The sequence below is a fragment of the Vipera berus genome (genome assembly GCF_964194415.1).
Source record: "Vipera berus genome assembly, chromosome: 1".
NCBI lineage: Eukaryota > Metazoa > Chordata > Lepidosauria > Squamata > Viperidae > Vipera > Vipera berus.
This window is the reverse complement of record NC_138202.1, coordinates 258348756-258368616: the sequence shown is the minus strand read 5'-3', so window position 1 is coordinate 258368616 and position 19861 is coordinate 258348756. Positions and strand designations below refer to the sequence as shown.

Sequence of the window (19861 nt, the reverse complement as noted above, 5' to 3'; positions counted from 1 at the left end):
ACTTGAGATTAAAAAACAAGTACTCTTAACCTGCATTGTTAAAAACTGTTTTCCAATTTAATGCAAAGACTGAAACTAAAATTTACTAAGTATTAAAAAGAAAATCACGTTTTGCTGGTTTACCTTTAGAAAGTAATTTTCTGAACTTCTGGGTTGCTGCAAGCTGTTGACTAGGATCATCTGAGAAAACCATCTGCACCATGTCACATGTAATCACATCTTCCTAAAAATGGAAAATAATTATAATTTCCTAAAGTTTTAGCCAGATCTGCAAATGTGCTTTAAGGCATGTGAGATTTCCTACCTCTAGAACTGGAACAGTAGAGCTCACATCAGGATCCTGGATTGGACTCTCCTGCATTGACTCTTCACTGGCCAGCAGAGAAACATTTCTACGTTTAAATAACTGAAAAGAAATGCAAGAAAAACACATTGTTGGGGAATTATTTGTGGGAGAGGAAGAGATGTTATATAAATCACACATACCATTTTTTTTTCCTGTTGCTTTCTCACTTTTTGATCAAGCCAAGTTTTCTCTTGAAACATGACTGAATCAACAATGCATTACTACTGTATTAGCTTTAATCCTACTTTGGGTATCCTTTTATAAAGAAGATGCTTGATGAATATTTAGGAGTATGTACTAAATTTAGGAATATACTGTATATACCGGTTGCATTTTAATTCAGTATGATGGCATTTTCAGAAAATATTATATAAGCAAAGGAAAAACAAAGCACCTGAAAGCAGGACAAGAAGCAACGGATGGAAACTAGTCAAGGAGAGAAGCAACCTAGAACTAAGGAGAAATTTCCTGACAGTTAGGACAATTAACCAGTGGAACAACCTGCCTCCAGAAGTGGTGAATGCTCCAACACTGGAGGTTTTTAAGAAGAGACTGGACAGCCATTTGCCTGAAATGGTATAAGGTTTTCTGCCTGAGCAGGGGGTTGGACTAGATGACCTCCAAGGTCCCTTCCAACTTTATTATTATTATTATTATTATTATTATTATTATTATTATTATTATTATTACTATTACTATTACTATTACTATTATTACTATTATTAATAAGTGCAATGGGAAGTATTGTGAAAGAAATAAAGAGTGCTTTGTGATTAAAAAAAAACCTAGCTCTTTTAGAAATAAGTGTTTCCAAAATATGTTAAGCATATTTCAAGAATCATCTTAGTCTCAAATACTTTCATATGCAAGGCTAAAAATGTCCCTTAAAATAAAAACTTTGGGGCAAAAAATAAATTACAGACACATTTTCAGCATAAATAGCCTAAATACAAGCAGAATAACATCTAGATAGATCTCATAGCATCTTTTTCATTCTTTTTGTAATATTATTTTTTAATCCGTTATTGAAAGTTTCAACAAGAAGATAAAAACTATCAAAAACTAATAAGAGAATAAAGGAAAATGAGGAAAAAAACAAAACTGCTGAAAGTACAGATAAAAATAGAAAGAAGCTTCTGATTCCTTTTGTAGCAAATGCAAGTAGAAATACAGTTAATGCTTACTTGATGGGTACTAAAAAAGCTCTCTTTTTCTATTATCTATTTTTTTCTAAATTCTTTTTATTCTCCACCCTCATTTCCTTCTGTATTATGTCTTTTAAGTCCAAGGGCATTTTCAGAACCTTTCAAGTTAAATAGTAAGATATATATAAGAAACAAATAAAATTATTCTGTGTCAGTAGAAAAAAAAGTTATGACAGTACATCTCTAAAGACAAGAATGAATTTAACCACTTTGCATCATCCAAGAGGGCTATTACTACTAGGACTAGGTCAACCTTCCTGTGAAAAGAATTTTAGAAACTTGCTTTCAGTGAAATTTATTGCATTGTATTTATAATGAACTATATTGCTCATATAGGGAGGAATGAATGAAGGTAGATAGCCAGGGATCAGATTTGGACCATAAATCATTTCCCCCAATATAAGCAATTTAACGGGCTTTATGACAGTCATTGCTCAGCTATGATTTAAATGAGGACCTACTTGTTCTTCCCTTTTTTGTTTCCGAAGTTGAATGCCTTCCTCTTCTCTTCGTCTTCGCATTTCTTGGGGATTGAGAGCATTGTTTTTATAACTTTTCATTCTGTAATTATCTTTTTCTGGGCTTGCCATGTTATCTGCAATAAGGAATAATAGGATTTACATCAAGCTAATGACACGGTGGCTCAGTGGGTTAGGACACTGAGCTTGTCGATCAGATGGTCGGCAGTTTGGCAGGTCGAATCCCGAGTGCCGCGTAGCAGAGTGAGCACCTGTTACTCGTCCCAGCTTCTGCCAACCTAGCAGTTCGAAAGCACGTAAAAATGCAAGTAGAAAAATAGGGACCACTACAGTGGGAAGGTAACAGCGTTCTGTGCGCCTTTGGCATCTAGTCATGCCAGCCACATGACCACGGAGACATCCTCGGGCAAGCGCTGGCTCTCGGCTTTGAAACGGAGATGAGCACCGGCCCCTAGAGTTGGAAACGACTAGCACGCATGTGAGGGGGAACCTTTACCTTTACCTTTAGAGAGTGGCAGATTCAGCAAAACTCCAAGAAAGAAGTAAGGATTATCTGAAATTCATGTTTATATTATTTGCATAAGAAAATCCCAAAGAAGCACAGAGTGTATTTTGGTGTTATGTACGTATATTGGCAGCTGATCTCATCATAAGGAGAAAAGGTTTGAATCTTGTCAGATACAACTGAATCATTTAAAAACTTCAGAGGCTCATCATCAAGCATACAGTTAGGCTGGCCAATGTTACACCAACCAGAAGCTTTACATAGATTTGAGAGATCTGTAATACAATGTCATAAATTAATCCTGGGTTAGGAGGCACAGCAACAGAAGCTGGACCAAAATTTTGTAGAGCTATGGATGATTAGTTTCAACAAATGAACCCTCAAAATCAAGAAGGATGCAACCCTCAATGTTAACAGACATGCTCCTTTTTAGGTCTGAAGCAGCTACAATGTGGAGAGAAATAATACTCAAGCCTCACTGTTTCCAAACTTAAGGGTGTTTCTCTGGAAATTCTCTGACTAAAGCATTTGAACAACTTTCACCATTACAATGGAATATACAAACTCTTCTCTCCCTAACTGGTCTTCCCTTGTCTGAACTAGACAGAGCTGGGTACTGCTCCCTAAAAGTGTTAAGCAGAGGCAAGAAAGGTGGGTTGGAGGAGTATTAAAAACTCTGCCATGAACGCTCAGTATAAAAGCTGAATTTGGGGCACTCCAAAGAAGGGTGCCCAAGCTAGTTTTTTTCCCCTTTCGGGGAGGGGGAGAAATTACTGCTAAACTACTATTCCCAGCATCCCCTGGTTTTGGCTATACTTTCTAGGGATGCTGGGAATTGCAGTTCAAGAGTTATCTAGCGCTGCATCAGCTGTTTACAGGAGTGGGGACAGATGCTCACCATTTTTTTGCATTCCTGCCCCTACACTGTAATCCCTGATCACATGTGTGAGGAATTGCTGTTAACTATTGTTTCCAGTGTTTTTTTATTTCTGCCACTGGCATTGCCATGAATTTTCTTGCACGGAGAGCAAGAAACAAAAATGCAGACAGCTGTCCCTACCCGGGTTCATTGGGCTACCTCTAAGTAAACATGCACGATTCCCACTATTACTTGCCAATTCTGCCAGGCACAAAGGCGCCAGGTCGAAGATTTGGGTGAGTGCCGCCGGCCCGGAGGAGATGGAGGGAAAATAATTGCATCGTGTGCTTTGTTATTTCAGAGAAGCTTCTCGAGCGCCGGGGAAAGGCGAAAGAGACGCCCACATCCCTGCCTCTCCCGAATAGGCTTAATTCGATTTTAATGGCCAGGCTTCCCAATTAGACTCAATGAAGCAACGCCATAGTTAATCCCGCGTCTGTCCGTCCTTCACCTCACATCCACAAACGTCCACGTACCCATCGGAGGGCGACCCCCCCAGGCGCCGCTAGCCCTCCGCCGCAGAGAAATCAGGATCGTAATTGAAGATGGAGGCCCAAAGGGCACGGAACTCCAAGCGAGGCACCGCTTCTTTTCCCAGTATGCCCTGCGCGCACGAAAGTGAAGGAGCTGCCAATTGGTTGAACTGCACCGAGTTTCCCCAAAAGCTCCATAGAGATAAGAAAAGGTTAGAGTGAGTAGATCTATAGAGATACACAGATGTAGATAGATAGATAGATAGATAGATAGATAGATAGATAGATAGATAGATAGATAGATAGATAGATAGATAGATAGACAGACAGACAGACAGACAGACAGACAGACAGACAGACAGACAGACAGACAGACAGACAGACAGACAGACAGACAGACTGACTGACTGACTGACTGACTGACTGACTGACTGACTGACTGACTGACTGACTGCTCCAAGCTAGCTCTTGGAAAGACACTTTCGGGAACAGTTGACTTTAGAGTTCATGTCCTAATGTTTTTTAACCTATCCACTCTGAAATGTAAATGCAGAACGCATCGTCTAAATACAGTCGTCTGTATTGACTGTTTCAGTTAATCGGCTTTAACTTTAAAGCCGGCAAGGAACCGAGTGTTTGCAAGCTAAGCTTTTATTGTATAGCCGCCCATCTGCTTCATTCACACAAAAAGGGAGGGTTACGAAGAGGGTTTCCTCTTCGTAACCCTGCCTTTTTGCCGCTTCCGACCGAATATTTTTTTCCTGTCCGTTAAAAACTAAAAATCTGTTGGATGATTATGTGCCTTCGAGTAATTTTCGACTCCTAGCAATCACATACATATTGTCCATGACGTTCTCCAGTGCCTAACTGTTCTTTCAGGTCTCCTAAAAGTGCACTCATCGCCAGTGTCACCGAGTCCTTCCTTCTCGCTCCTGGTCGTTACGGAGTGAAAGATACAAAAATTGCCTTTCATATTTTCCTGGTAATGACCTTTTAAAATAACACGATGGATGTTTTGTCCTAGACCAGGGGTAGGCAACGTCGGCTCTTTTATGACTCGTGGACTTCAACTCCCAGAATTCCTGAGCCAGCCAAGCTGGCTCAGGAATTCTGGGAGTTGAAGTTCACGAGTCATAAAAGAGCCGAGGTTGCCTACCCCTGTCCTAGACCAACATAGTGATTGCTTTTAATATATCATTCTGACAACCATTGATTACGTTATTCTCTTGAACGTGCTTGCTTATTTCAAAATTTATCTTTGCGCGCTGGGTAGAAATGTGGCGTTGTCTATAGAGAAGTACAGCAAGCTCGTGAAGGAGAAACCATAGAAACCCGGTAGTGACAGCTCCCATCACAGAGTAGCGGGTGCACAAGCCAAGAAGCTGTAAACGCAAAGCTATGTGCTCAGCAGTTTTGGGGAAACGAGTTTTGACGCAACGTTATTAACGGGGCCAAAACACACGTGACAGCCCATATTTTTTTAAATATGTGTCAAACTCGATCGCGTCACGTGACCTATCGTGACGTATCGCGATGTTTTTTGTCTTTTCAGAGCAGGGACGGGCGTGGCCTACGCGTGACGCCTCCGGCCCGCGGGCCGCCAGTTTGACACGCCTTATTAAAGGAACGCGCTCGCGCAGTCCCTCCATCTCCGCCTGCTTCGGAACGGCGGGACTCTTTCGGGAGGGTTTGCGATTGTTTGGCTTGGTCTAAAAGGGCGGGGCTTATTTGAATTCCGAGAAGGAGGAGCCACTCGGGGATGTCCAGCGCGCAGCCGGGTAATGGACGTGTCCAGGGGAAGTCGGCAGGGAAGTCCGCCTGTAGGTGCTCTCACTCTTCCTCCGTCTTCCCTTCCTGGTGAGTCAAGCGGGAATGCACAACCGGCCCTCCTTCGTCCTCCGACACTGCGAGGCTTGGCGGTCTGGAAACAACAGCTGAGTTCCATTTGCAGTCTCCTACCTGCCAGCACTTTACTTAAGGGGCGAAGCGCCTGCCGGTTGTTGCAGAGGTGCAAAGTGTGATTGAATTGTGTCTCTAGGGAGTCTAGGTTTTCTCACCGAGCGCTTGGAGTTTGGTGCGTCTTCCTTATGCGTCCTTCTAATGGCAACCGGATCTTGCATTTTAAGCAAAAGATGCATTAAAATAAGACGGTGCTCGGGAAGGCTCAGGGAGTCTTCCCTGTTTCCTTCCCCAAATTTGTATCTCCTCAAAATAGTCATAAGGGTGTGCAAAACACCTGCTTAGTATTGAGTCTTGATCTTGTATCTTTTTACACAGGATACCCACGGCTCCCATTGTCAGTGGACACACATATCTTGCGTCTCTTATGGGACTTTGTGTAAACTGCATCTCGGCACTATATTTTCTGCTGTTGGTTGAAGAGCTCATTGCAATGCACATGACACTCTCTTCATCCTTCTTCTTTTCCTACAGCAAACAACGTTGTGAGGTAGATTTGTGTGGCCCCAAATTTGTGGCTAAGGAAAGACTAGTCTCTTTAATACACTGCCTTGATTCTTTATACAGCAAAACCTGTTCTGTACAGATTAAAATGCCAAACTTTGACTGCCAGCTGTTTCTGGTAGTTAAGTATCAAGTTTGTTTAAGACCATCATTTTAATTGCCATTACTGTATGTCTTTGAGTAACACCATGACTCTTAATACAAAGTTAAGAATTCATGGATTTGGGGGGGTTGTTTGGCTTCTTTGATTTTTATAGGATTGGCCAGTAAAATTGTCATTTAGTCTTTAAATATTTTTTCCAATGCAGAAAGTGGTCTGCCTCTATATGAATGTCCAATATGTCACCTTATTTGTACCGATTATCCAGTTCTGCAAGAACATGTTGAATTGCACCTGGATGAATGCAGCACTTTAGAAGGTAAAATAAAGGATTCTAAAATAAGACATCAAGTAATTCAACGTGTTGATAAAGCAATATATTGTAATTGGAAAAAATGCTTCAGTATTGTCAGTTGGCTGTTTCTTCTAATACTATATGAATCTCATAGACACTGAAATACCATGCACGTAAGATACTCATTTGTGTTCAGAGTAGATAAGTAACCTACAGCTTAAATAGTTTAAATAATAAAATGTCATAGGCAGTGGAAAAAAGTTTTTAAATAACACATGCAAGCCTCTGCCTCAAAACCTTTGAGTCATTGAATCACTGTTTTTTCAATCAAGGGCCACTGAAATAAGACAATATACATTTTTAAAAGCTGTAAATTATTTTGTATATAACATGAAATCTAATAAGACAATACACATGTGATTAGCAGATTTCTAGTATTGAAAGCTAAAAATAACACTCCTTGCCCTATATAACCGTTGAGAACCACATCTCCCAAGTTACCATCCGAAATATCCATTTAAGGTTTTCCTGCTTTATCCAGCTGAGTGATAGCATGTCAGTGCTATAAGAGTTCCATAAATATATCCCTGCCTTTGTCAAATAATAAATACTATTTTTCTTAAACAAGCAATTATATTTTTTAACCTTATGTAAACAAATTGTTTTGCCCAGGAAATGAGTGATGAGTCTTTGCCTCTGAATAGGATAGTTGCATGCTATGCTATACCTTCAGAAATTTTCTAGAATTATTCGGTTCAAAACAACCTTACAAACATTTCTTCTGGAGGAAGAGAAAACATGGCTCATTTTTCTTCCTCCTGGCATCCACTGTATGCTCCCCACACTGTTGCACTGAAGCTTTCTCATATCTGGAACAGAGTTTCAGAGATGTAGGGCACAGATAAATTCCTGAATTCTTTCTCTGCTAGCTGGAATGTTTATCTCACTGAGGATGATAATTGAGCATTACTTAGGATATGAGTTAAGTTCCAGGCATGAGCATTATGGACCTTAGAAACAAACAAAGCAGTTATGACTGTGAAGAATTACATCCTGCAAGTTAACAACAGTGCTTCAAGTGTAAATTAATATAATTTACTGATCAAGTAAACCAGTTTAGATATACCGTATATGAAATAGCATAATTTCAATTTATAATTTTTGTAGTATTACACTGATGAGTAGTAATCAGAATTTGATATAAGCAGCTATATAAATGTTTTTAATAAATACATAAAATTATTTGGATTGTATTGATTGGTTCATCTTTTCATTATGTGTGTTTGAATGTAATGTGCACAATTAAGACTTTAATCCTGTGCCTCAATGAATATAGATTAATTCATACATAGAATTATGCTGCAAATTCGAAACGGTAGCTGTTGCTGAAACTATATGTATATTTTAGGAACATTAGATATTCAATTATTTGAATTGTATTGATTGGTTCATCTTTTCATTATGTGTGTATGAATGTAATGTGCACAATTAAGACTTTAATCCTGTGCCTCAGTGAGTATAGATTAATTCATACATAGAATTATGCTGCAAATTCGAAACTGTAGCTGTTGCTGAAACTATATGTATATTTTAGGAACATTAGATATTCAACATTTTGAAATATGGTAAAACTTAAATATTTTTTCACATAATAGGAAGAAACTTGAATGATCTAGAATTGGCACAACATCTTCAAAATGAAGAGGATAGGCAAAGAAAAACAGAAACGGCAAGACAAGAAAAGGCTGATTTCCAAAAGCTGCAGGTATATTTGTCTTTTAAGTGAGAAATTACATGTGCAGTAAGTATGAGTACCTATTTATTCTTCATAGATAAAGAGGTTGATATTTGGAAGCAACTGATTAAGGTACAGGTCTGTTTCATATTAAGGAACTTATTGGGTCAGTTCCGAGATGGGAGAGCATTTAAAAATTTCATGAATCATGATGGAAGAAAAGCAGAATATAAATTACTATATTAACACACACTTTGGGACGCTATACATCCTCTTCATGTGTTTTCCTTCTTACCTTATGGGAGGAGGCCACAGTTTTGATCCATATAGCATCAACCTTGTGAACTCCCAAGTTTCGTCTTTCCTCTATGTATTCAAAATGGATGTGTGTGTGTGTTTGTGTAGGGGTAGGTTTATATATTTATGTATATAGCATGTGTATAAGTGTGGTATGTATGTGTATGGGTAGATACGTACCTTTTGAGATCAGGCAACAGAATTTCATTTTTAATGTGGACCAGTGTGCTCATAGTAAAAAATGACAATAAAGCTTAAGTTACTAAATTACATGGGTGGTTGATTTTTTTTCATAATTGTTCATACAACATTTCTTCAATCAGAATAGAGCTCGAAGGGACCTTGGAGGTCTTCTAGTCCAACCCCCTATTCAAGCAGGAGACCCTATGCCATTTCTGTCCAGTCTTGTCTTAAAAACTTCCAGTGATGAAGCACCTACAACTTCTGAAGACAAGCTGTTCCGCTGATCTTTTGTGTGTGTGTGTGTGTAATGTGACGCGGTGGCTCAGTGGTTTAGGATGCTAAGCATGTCGATCAGAAGGTCGGCAGTTTGGCGGGTCGAATCCCGAGTGCCGCGTAGCAGAGTGAGCGCCTGTTACTTGTCCCAGCTTCTGCCAACCTAGCTGTTCGAAAGCAGGTAAAAATGCAAGTAGAAAAATAGGGACCACTACGGTGGGAAGGTAACAGCGTTCTGTGCGCCTTTGGCATCTAGTCATGCCGGCCACATGACCACGGAGATGTCCTTGGACAAGCGCTGGCTCTTTGGCTTTGAAACGGAGATGAGCACCGGCCCCTAGAGTCGGAAACGACTAGCACGCATGTGCGGGGGAACCTTTACCTTTAATGTGACCAAAACTGGATGCAGTATTCAGTTGATCTCTTGATTTATTAATAAAGAGGTAGGGCAAGACTTTTTGGGCCAAAGAACTCTATAAAATGCTGATGCACTTTCCAAACATAGCTCTCTATAAATAATATATTGAAGCCTTATACAGTTAATTAACTATTCTGCAATTCAGCTGTAAGTGTTCCTAGCTGTCTGTAGCTTAATACCTCAAGTCTTTTCTAGAGAGAAACGTTTCCAGTCTAATGTCTGTTTACCCCTGGATTCCATTCAGCATTGTCAGTTCTAAGGCAGTAGGGAAGCTATGATCCAAGACATCAGCAATACTGGCCCTTAAAAGAATATTTTTCTCTACCGTAGAGACAATATGGTTTAGATGGTTCTGGAGGGTACAAGCAACAGTCACTAAAAGCCATGGCAAAAGAAGTGGATTTTGGAAGAATGCAACCATCTGAATATCATAGGAGAAGAGCTGATATGCTGGAATCTCTGGCTTTAGGCATTGATGATGGAAAGTCAAAGACTTCAGGTTAGTAAGTTCTTGTTTCAAAACCTGATTCAGATGTCTAAAAAAGATTGTTATTTAAATAGCCATTCATCATTTAATATTGTGATATTCTCTAGATGCATTTAAGAAATCACTGGGTTTTTTTTCCCTCGTGCTCTCAAATTAATACAGTAAGAATACAAAATGTTCTAAAAGTGGGGATTCTTACAAACTATATTAAGGACAGTGTTATCAAAAATATTAATTCCTTGGAAATATAATTATTGCCTTCTGATAAAATAAAATCTATGGCTTAGTTTTTCATTTGATAGTCGTCATATTTATACTCTTCCTCTGAAGAAAGAACTCATTTTTCTTTTTAGTTGTAGGAACAGTGTCATTATTGTTGGGTTGTATGGTAGGGTCATTGTTGGTCTGGAAAGTTACCTTTTATGAATGTGTCTACGTTTCTGTCTAATTTATTTTGCGCCATAACTGAATTGCTGCTTTAAAAATGTAATTGTTTCAAATATGCAACATTCATTTTAAAGATATCCAATGATGGGTTGAGTCAGAAAAAGTTTTTTTTTCCCCTTGCCTAGTCTCCTTAATTAGCCACTTCATATGTTAGCATTATCTTATTATCTATAGTCCATTCCAGTCTGGACCTGAAGTACTGTTCTAAAAGGCTTGTGTTTTTTGTTTAGCATTATAAACTTTCTTACAATTGTTTGCAGTAGGAGTTGGATTACAGCATTGACAGATATATCTTTGGAAAACCTAAAAGGCCAGATTGAGGGCAGATAATCTGAAGAATCTGTGTGTAGGTGCTAAAAGTCAACACTGGCTTGATGGCACATAATCAGTCATATCTTGTAAAACTGCATAATTGAATAAATTGTAAATTAGGCTAACGTAATAATTCTCCACTTCCATCTTTTTCAAACTAGGAATTACTGAAGCATTGTGCCAGTACTATCAGAATGAATGCAAAGACATAAAACATGTATGGCTTTCTGCGGGAGTGGATCACTTTCACTGTTCTCTTGGAGACAAAGGTTGGGGTTGTGGTTATCGGAATTTTCAAATTCAGTTTTCTTCTCTTTTGAGAAATAACTCCTATAAAGACTGCTTGAAAGGTTTGTACTTTGTTACACAGCTTTCACTGTAATTAAAGCAATCTAGTTCAGACTAGATTTGCATAGGATCCTGTGTGATTTAGTATTCTTTTGATTCTGAGGTAGGGAGCATTTACTTTGGGGAAATTTCACAATATTCATAAAGGATTTCCAGGAAGAAATCAGTTCTCATCTCCCACATCAGACCTGTCTGCATGTAGACATCCCTATTCTGACATGACCTTAGCACATGGTGTGACACGTGTTGAATGTAATTGAGTAATAGCAAGAGCCAATACTTAAAAAGAAAAGGGAGTCTTCTAGGCTGAAACTTATTTTATTCATTTATATCCAGAGCCTGCAGACTCTCAACTCTTCTAGAACAATTATCAAATTTTAGATTTTCCACATTCCTTTAATAGTGTAAAGAGTTTATTTAATACTAAGCTTTTATACTGAAGTTGAAACTCAAATACTTTGGCCACCTAATGAGAAGCAAGGACTCACTAGAGAAGAGCCTAATGCTGGGAAAGATCGAGGGCAATAGAAGAAGGGGACGACAGAGAATGAGGTGGCTGGATGGAGTCACTGAAGCAGTAGGCGTGAGCTTAAATGGACTCCAGAAGATGGTAGAGGACAGGAAGGCCTTTCAGGAACGTTATCCATAGGGTCACGATGGGTCGGACACGATTTCACAACTAACAACAACAACAGCAAGCTTTTATAATATTTAATATTATACTAGCATAAATCGCCATTTTGGTCTAGTAGTTAAGGCATCAGGCTAGAAACTAGGAGACTGAGTTCTACTCTTGCCTTAATTATGAAAGCTGGCTGGGTGACCTTGGGCTGGTCACTCTCTCTCAGCCCAACACTCTTCACAGGATGGTCGTTGTGGGGAAAATAGGAGGAGGGTGGAATATTATGTATGTTTAACTTTTTTGAGTTTTGTTTTTTTAAATAAAGGCGAGATTAAAAAATCTAGGGGTTTGTAACTACTACCGCAGAACATAAAGTATTCAAATAATTAGACATTAATTCAGAATATCTATCATAAAACCCTGTTGGAACCAAATGTATTTGAAGACCTTTTTAAATGCAAGCAAGGAGGTCAGTTCCCTCAGTTCTTGAGAGAGTACATTCCAAAACTCAGTTTGAACGAAAGATAAAAAGAAAAGATTGGTAAGCACCATCGTTTTTGCAGCCCCTTTCCCAACTTCCCATTCCTGGGTTAAGATTAAGGCAAACAGCGGCTGCCCTGTCATCAACCTACATGTTCTTAGGGTTAGCAGTTCATTTACCAAAGATGCTTTTTCAGGAGGCAACTGGACTTTCTTGTTTTTCTTTGAAGGCGTTTTGCTTCTCATCCAAGAATCTTCTTCATCTCTTATTGGATGAAAAGAGAAATGTCTTCAAAGAAAAACAAGAAAATCCCGGTGCCTCCTGAAAAAAGCATCTTTGGGATAACTGACCTGGATGACTGAGAATCTCCATAGACTTCACTTACTATTTTTTAAAAAGGGAAGACATTATCCCTATATAACCTTTCCAGTCTTACTCCAAGAGAAATTTCCTCTCTTTGATATTATACCTGCTGACAGAAACATCTATCCATCAAAAGGAAATATTTTCCAAACTAAGGACATTCTACAATCTCTGAGAACAAAAATATGGTAAATTCAAATGTTCCTTTTTGAAAGGTTTTAAATGTTGCCCTCTTTCTTGTCTAGATATTTCATCTGTTCCTTGTATTCCAAAAATACAAACACAGATTGAAGATGCCTGGAAAGAAGGTTTTGATCCCCAAGGAGCTTCTCATTTCAACAGTAGATTACAAGGAACTAAAGCGTGGATAGGAGCATGTGAAATTTATTCTCTCTTAACTTTTCTCAGGCTAAAGTAAGTGTTGACTACCAAGGAAAATCTTAGTTCTGAGCCAAATATTTATATAGCATTCAGTACTAAAGATAAATAAATTTTCTGACATTTTTATGAAGTATATATTTTCAGTTCATTAATAATTGAAGAATATTTTTTTAAAAAAAGTTGAAAACAACGATATTAAAAAATAGTATCAGGATAAAACATTTTATTACATCTACACCGTAGCAGTTTCATACAAAGGGGTGGTGGTGGTATAAATTCTTAAAATAAGAGAAATCCTTTTGTAAATATAAGCTACGAAATGTGGAAATGATCTTAGAAGCCAAGATTAAGGCATTTCCAACCTGCTGACACCCAGTCTTCACAGATAATCAAATTGCGTTTAATAATTTTCTGACCTCTGTCCAGCAAAATATAGACAAGGATTAAAAATGATTACCCCTTATGAACTGGTATGGATCCTTCATTCTCTCTCCACTTAGTTGAAGAACATAAAATAAACAAACATAATACAAAATAAATAAAGGAGAGCCAGTATGGTGTAGTGATTAAGGTGTTGGGCCAGAATCTACGAGATGCTAAGTTCTAGTCCCGCCTTACACATGAAAGCTGGCTGAGGTGACTTTAGGCAGCTCACTCTCAGCCCAGTTCACCTCACAGGGTTATTGTGGAGAAAATAAGAGGAGGAAAGAGTATTAAGCATGTTCACTGCCTTGAGTTTCTTGTAAAAAAGACAGAATAAAAATAATAATAATTAATTTTACCTCCATCTATGCCCATGTTTTATGCATTAGTTTAGTTTTATGCAAGGGTGTGGTGAACAATCAGACCCACCCATGCAGAAATCTAGCTAACTAGTTTATTATGTTCTGCCTATAATACAGGAATCTTTCCAGCATGGCAGCCTATTGAGATGAATTAGATAAGATTCCAAATAACTGGGTGGGGGGGTGTTGATCCTAGCCCTTTTGTCATTGCGCATTTACCCCAGGTTAACTCTGCACTTCATCCCTCATCCTTGCCAGGCTGGGTGCTTTCCAACATCTCTCCCATCCCTTTTTCCCCCCTTCCAATCATTTCCTACCAAGTCACTAGGAGCTGGAGACAGGATGAACCAGAACTCTTTCCAAGTAGAAAAATGAATTGTCCGCAGCCCCTACAGAAAAAGAAAAATTAAAACTGGTATTTGTATCCAGCATGACAACTAAGCCAGAAATAAATGGGCTCAGCCATTGAATATAGTTGACTTTGTAGGATCACAAGGGTCTGATTTTTAATCTAAAGGCAGAATCATTGTGTGCATAGAATTTTAAAAGATGCCAGATGGCACTTATTATCTGGCTATTTATGGAGACAATTTAATTTAATTTATAGGTGTCAAATTATTGACTTCCATCAGCCTACTGGCTCTTCTGGCACACACCCTCGTTTGTTTGAATGGGTGTTAAACTATTATTCTTCGGGTAAAGATAGCAGTGGAAAGGTTATGAGTACTTCCAAGCCACCAATTTATCTACAGCACCAAGGTCAGTAGAACTCTGTCCTGGATTGATATTTTTGTAAAATATTTCTGAAAATAAAGTTCCATTCTAGTAATTTATTCTCCATGACAATTCTCTTACATGTTATGTGAATCATACTTCATCACGTTAGAAGAGCAGAATCTGGAATATTCAAATTTCATTGTTTTAAAAGTTAACATCTCAAATATTCTTGTAGTATTTCATCTAACAACATTGCCCAAGTCACGAGCAATATTTCACATTTAATCATGTCTGCAGTAAATGGAATTTAATTATTTTGCTTGCTTCTCTTTCACCTTCTCCCTGTAGAATAGCATTCAAAGGCTAAGAGCAGTCTTGTCTGAAAATTATTGTGCAATCGTAAAAGACAAAAAAAACCCTTAAGCCTTGTTTTCAGAACACTTTGACCTTGTGCCTATTGGGTTTCATGTGCTGTGTCACTATCAGCATAGTAAAACAGTCTGTTTCTCAGTGCACTTCAAGGTGCTCATAATTTCTTACAAAGCTCTAAATAGCCTTTGATCATAGAGTTGAAAGACTCTTCAACTTAAAGTCTGTTTAGTTTTTTTGAGGGATTGACAAAGACATCTTGAGCAACACTACCTTCCGATCCTGGTTTCACATTTTCTGAACACTTGTGTAATTATGTTGTAATTTATTACATGTCTTATATGGTGTTATTAGCAGCTTTAAACATGATTTGGTGGAAATCATTTCCTGGAAATAGTCAAGTGGTTTTGTTCCAAAAACAAAATGTTTAAATAAGAAGCAATTCTGTATAGCTTATTTCAACTAAGAGGTTTGTAATTGTTGCCTATGTGTGTACTGTGCATTAATATGTTTGGGTTTTGGCACTGAAAACTAGGTCATAGTCGTACCATTGTCGGAATTGAGGAAAGAAAAAACAAAAGTTTATGTCTCCTAATATTTGATCCTGGCTGTCCTTCAGAAGAAATGCAAAAATTGTTAAAAGGCATTGATGGGAACAATCTAAAATTATTTCGAAGACTTCCAGGAGGCTTAAAGCATAAGCAATATCAAATAGTAGCTGTGGATGGTGTGCTGACAGAAGAGGAAAAAGTTGTAAGTATTTCAGAACACAACCACTGGATTAATTTTATTGAGTTAGAATAAATAGACTTGTTTCTTTTAATTACTGTACTGTACTGTACTAACTTATCTATTTTGTGTGTCTCCCACTTACAAGGCTCGTAGGCAGGCTTCTCAATTCTTCACAGCACAGAAAATTCCTTGAAATTAGAATTCCTGAAGAATGAAGGAAATTGAAGGCTACAAAAGAGCTGTTGAGTGATGGGTTGTTGACAGGTTGTTGAGAGATGTACATAGCAGTTTTTAAACATTTCAAAATAAATATTGAATATTTAATTCTTATGTATGATTCCTACATGATGTTGAGTTACAAATATTATATCCTATGCTACTATGTCATTACAGATTTTGTTTTAATTTACTTGGACTGGACATGTGTGTTCAGTCTACATGAACATTAAACGGATCTCTATTCGGTATTCTAGGGGGAGGAAATCTTTTTCTGCAACAGTACCATGAGCCCAAATCAAGACTATTCATAACTCACAGGTTTCCAAATCAGCCTCACTTCTTAATTTTTAATAGCAGGAGAAACCAAAATCCTTTAAATGATTATTGCTAACAGGAAGATGTGTTTGAAAGTTAACCTAGTAGCAACAAAAATTAAATCCCACTTTTCACTGATTATCATGATTATAATGTTTTCCTATATCATGATTCATGTATATCTTATTTAATTAAATATACTGAGGTTATTTTTCCCAATATTGTTTTTAATGGATACATTCAGTATCCCAAACCTAGAAATCTTAAGGCGAGGAAATTAAAACCTTTTAAAGGAGATTCTGCTGTTTAGTTGCTGTTAATGATCTGGAATTCAGTACTTTGTATGTCTCTCTTCAGTTCACTCTCACGTTTTAGAAAACACATAATTGTGCTTTGTTAGCCCTTCCAGGTAGTCCAGACAAGATGTGCAAATATGAGGGTTAACTCTGTTCTGTAGTAAGGTTACATTAATGGAACCTTCCAAAACTGAAATTCTCCCTTCTTCTTTTGCTCTCTGGAGAATCCCTTTTGAAACTTCCCATGCCCTCTCTCCTTCTGAGACATCTTTTACACATTAGTTTACACGCCATCTGCAGCTCTTCTTCCTGACTTCCATTGCCATTCCCACACACCATTACAGCTTTGAGAAGTGAAGGCTCGCAATTGTGGTGGCTGCCAGCTTTCAGCAGTTCTGTAGTTCGATTTTCACCAGCTCAAGGTTGACTCCATCCTTTCATCCTTCTGAGGTCAGTAAAATGAGAACCCAGATTGTTGGGGGCAATATGCTGACTCTAAACAGCTTACATGTTACGTGAAAAGGGACACGGTGGCTCAGTGGGTTAGGATGCTGAGCTTGTCAATCAGAAGATCGGCAGTTTGGCGGGTCGAATCCCGAGTGCCGTGTAACAGAGTGAGCGCCTGTTACTCGTCCCAGCTTCTGCCAACCTAGCAGTTCGAAAGCACGTAAAAATGCAAGTAGAAAAATAGGGACCACTACGGTGGGAAGGTAACAGCGTTCCGTGCACCTTTGGCGTCTAGTCATGCCGGCCACGTGACCACGGAGACATCCTCAGACAAGCGCTGGCTCTTTGGCTTTGAAACGGAGATGAGCACCGGCCCCTAGAGTCGGAAACGACTAGCATGCATGTGCGGGGGAACCTTTAATTTTACTTTAAACAGCTTAGAGAGGACTGTAAAGCACTGTGAAGCAGCATATAAGTCTAGATGTGATTGCTGTTATGTGGGCAGCACTGATGAAAGCTAGGATTCTAGAAGCGTAGAGAGGGATGGAAAATTGCTTGTGTATATAAATGTATCTGATTTCCTACAGTCGGGTGATGAAGGACAGATGCAGAACAGGAAGATTGATTAGATTATGGTTATGTAAAGAAGACAGAAAAATTATTTTGATTGTATGGATAGTCTGTAATAGAGAAGCTAGTCTCTTGAAACATTTCAATTCAAATGCAATAAAACTGCCTATAGTTATTGACTGCTCCCTCCTTCTAAAACAAGTGTATTTGTCTTGGAATCCTTACATTCATGCATGTATGTTGCCTCTATTTCACACAAGCACATATACCCTGAAGATTATACTGCATGAACCTGACAAAGTGGTCTGTAGTCTGTGAAAGCTAATCCTAAAATAATTAGATAATCAAACAACGAATCAGCAAACACCTAGAGGCAAACAAAGTCATTACTAAAAGCCAACATGGGTTTGTCAAAAACAGATCATGCCAGACAAATCTTATTGCATTTTTTGACCAAGTGACAAAATTAGTGGACCAGAGGAATGCTGTGCATATAATTTACTTGGACTTCAGTAAGGCATTTGATAAAGTAGATCACAACCTACTACTTGATAAGACAGAAAAATGTGAGTTAGACAGAATCACCACCTGATGGATTCGTAGCTGGATAACCGGCCGTACTCAGTGTGTGGTCCTCAATGGAACTGCATCTACATGGAGGGAAGTACGTAGTGGGGTGCCCCAGAACTCTGTTCTAGGCCCAGTGCTCTTCAACATTTTCATCAATGATTTCGACAAGGGGATAGATGGGGAACTCATCAAATTTGTAGACTACACCAAACGCAGGAATAGCCAACACTCCAGAAGATAGGCTTAAGATATACATAGGAAGATCTGGACAGACTTGAACACTGGGCACTATCTAACAAAATGAAATTCAATGGTGAAAACAGTAACGTTCTACATTTAAGCAAGAAAAACCAAATATACAGGTATAGTATAGGTGGTGCCTTGCTGAATTTAAGGGACTGCTCTTTTTTCCCTTGCTTTGTTTCTGTCACCTGAGTTCTGTTGATAGCTGTCAAGGAGAAAATAAAATACAATGTTTTTGCTGCAACAGCAAACAAAAATTATACTGAAAGACACTCATATTCCTGGACATAGCGTCATGGCAAATTCTGGGACTGAACAGAAAAATTCAACCAGAATGTCTTAATTTCAAACTAGTTAAATAAGCTACAAGAGAGGAAATGATGAAGATCTTAAATGTACTTGAATTCCTTGACTTACATTATACTCAGCACTTGACTATTAAAATATTAAATTATTCAATTTTCAGATGGCCTTGTTTCAACATGAAGTTGTTGGGTTTTGTTTAGAACCTGTCTGGTTGGTTTTATTAAATTAAAAATAGCAATTAAGTGATTTAATTTACACTCCTATGGTTTCTGGGAAAACTAAGATGCTATAGAATTCATCTCTACAGATGAAGGGATATGTTCTCAGAATGAGATTCTACAGCAAAGATTTCTTCCTTGCTATTGCTGAAACCTCAGTAGCCAATACATTATGTGACTGCAAGATTAGAAAAAAGAAGTTGGCATTCATTTATATCCTGCCTTATTTTTATAAATAACTCAAGTTTTACTATAAAGCTGCCTTTTGCAATTAACTGGTAGTGATTTGTAAATGCTGATGGTGTTCAAGTGGTGTTCCAGATGTTTGAGATTGCACCCAAGGCACCTATAACTATTGGTACTATCTTTGTTTTCTTTTGCCATAGCCGTTCTATTTTTATTCGTATATCTTTTATATTTTGTGACTTTTCCCCACTTCTCTTATATTCTGCTGTCTCCAGGTACTGTCACATCCACTATCCAGACTTTTTTTGTCTTTCTTATTGACAGTTGTTAAGTCTGGGGGTTATGTGGCAGGTGCTTTTCTGTCCCAGAGCACTTGTTTCTTCACTTTCTATTACTTTTTCTATTTTATGGTCCCACCAGTTTTTGTTTTCAGGCAAATGGTATTTCTTGCAGATCTTCCAATGTACTGTTGTTGGTACTTTGTCATGCCGTTGTTTGTAGTCAGTTGGTCCGATCTTGCAGCAACTAAGAGGGTGGTCCATTGTTTCTTCAGCTCTTTGCAGAGGTGGCATTTGCTAAAATGTTGCTGTCTTATTAATTTTGGCTATATGCATTTGTTCTTAAGGCATGGTCTTGTGCAATCAGAATTAGCTCTTCTGTCTCTTCAGTTTTCCTGCTCTTATCCGTTGCCAGGTCTTGTTATCTGCTTGGCCTGTGACTTTATTATTATGGTTTGTTGCACAGTCAGCCAGATTT

General features: G+C 38.3%; 2 protein-coding genes across 3 annotated transcripts in view; one reads left to right on the top strand and one right to left on the bottom strand.

The window, feature by feature from the left end:
• The window catches only part of KPNA5 (karyopherin subunit alpha 5), a 29295-nt gene extending 25250 nt beyond the window's left edge, over positions 1 to 4045 (bottom strand). The window contains exons 1-4 of the mRNA XM_081314092.1: positions 3931 to 4045; positions 2013 to 2146; positions 305 to 406; positions 124 to 223 (exon numbers count right to left, since the gene is read on the bottom strand). Of these exons, the coding sequence (XP_081170218.1) occupies positions 124 to 223; positions 305 to 406; positions 2013 to 2146; positions 3931 to 3934 (340 nt within the window). The 5' untranslated portion in view covers positions 3935 to 4045. The remainder of the gene's footprint in view (positions 1 to 123; positions 224 to 304; positions 407 to 2012; positions 2147 to 3930) is intronic.
• Positions 4046 to 5632: 1587 nt separating this feature from the next.
• ZUP1 (zinc finger containing ubiquitin peptidase 1) lies at positions 5633 to 18537 on the top strand. Of its 2 annotated transcripts, XR_014025392.1 has the most exons (10): positions 5633 to 5784; positions 6699 to 6809; positions 8441 to 8550; positions 10022 to 10190; positions 11099 to 11287; positions 12997 to 13165; positions 14525 to 14676; positions 15539 to 15756; positions 15881 to 16272; positions 16790 to 18537. XR_014025392.1 is itself a non-coding variant. In XM_081319827.1 (9 exons), exons 1-9 carry the CDS (start codon positions 5709 to 5711, stop codon positions 15926 to 15928), a joined length of 1242 nt encoding a protein of 413 aa, XP_081175953.1. In that variant the 5' UTR covers positions 5633 to 5708; the 3' UTR covers positions 15929 to 18537. The 2 variants fall into 2 exon arrangements, 1 of the variants encoding a protein (XP_081175953.1); XM_081319827.1 differs by having other exon boundaries at positions 15881 to 18537.
• The last annotated feature ends 1324 nt before the right edge of the window (positions 18538 to 19861 follow it).

Coding starts and splice junctions, on each gene's coding strand:
- ZUP1 (XM_081319827.1), top strand. CDS start 5,709: ATGGACGTGTCCAGGGGAAGTCGGCAGGGAAGTCCGCCTGTAGGTGCT. Junction 11,288..12,996: donor CTATAAAGACTGCTTGAAAG/GTTTGTACTTTG, acceptor TTTCTTGTCTAG/ATATTTCATCTGTTCCTTGT. Junction 15,757..15,880: donor TGACAGAAGAGGAAAAAGTT/GTAAGTATTTCA, acceptor CCCACTTACAAG/GCTCGTAGGCAGGCTTCTCA.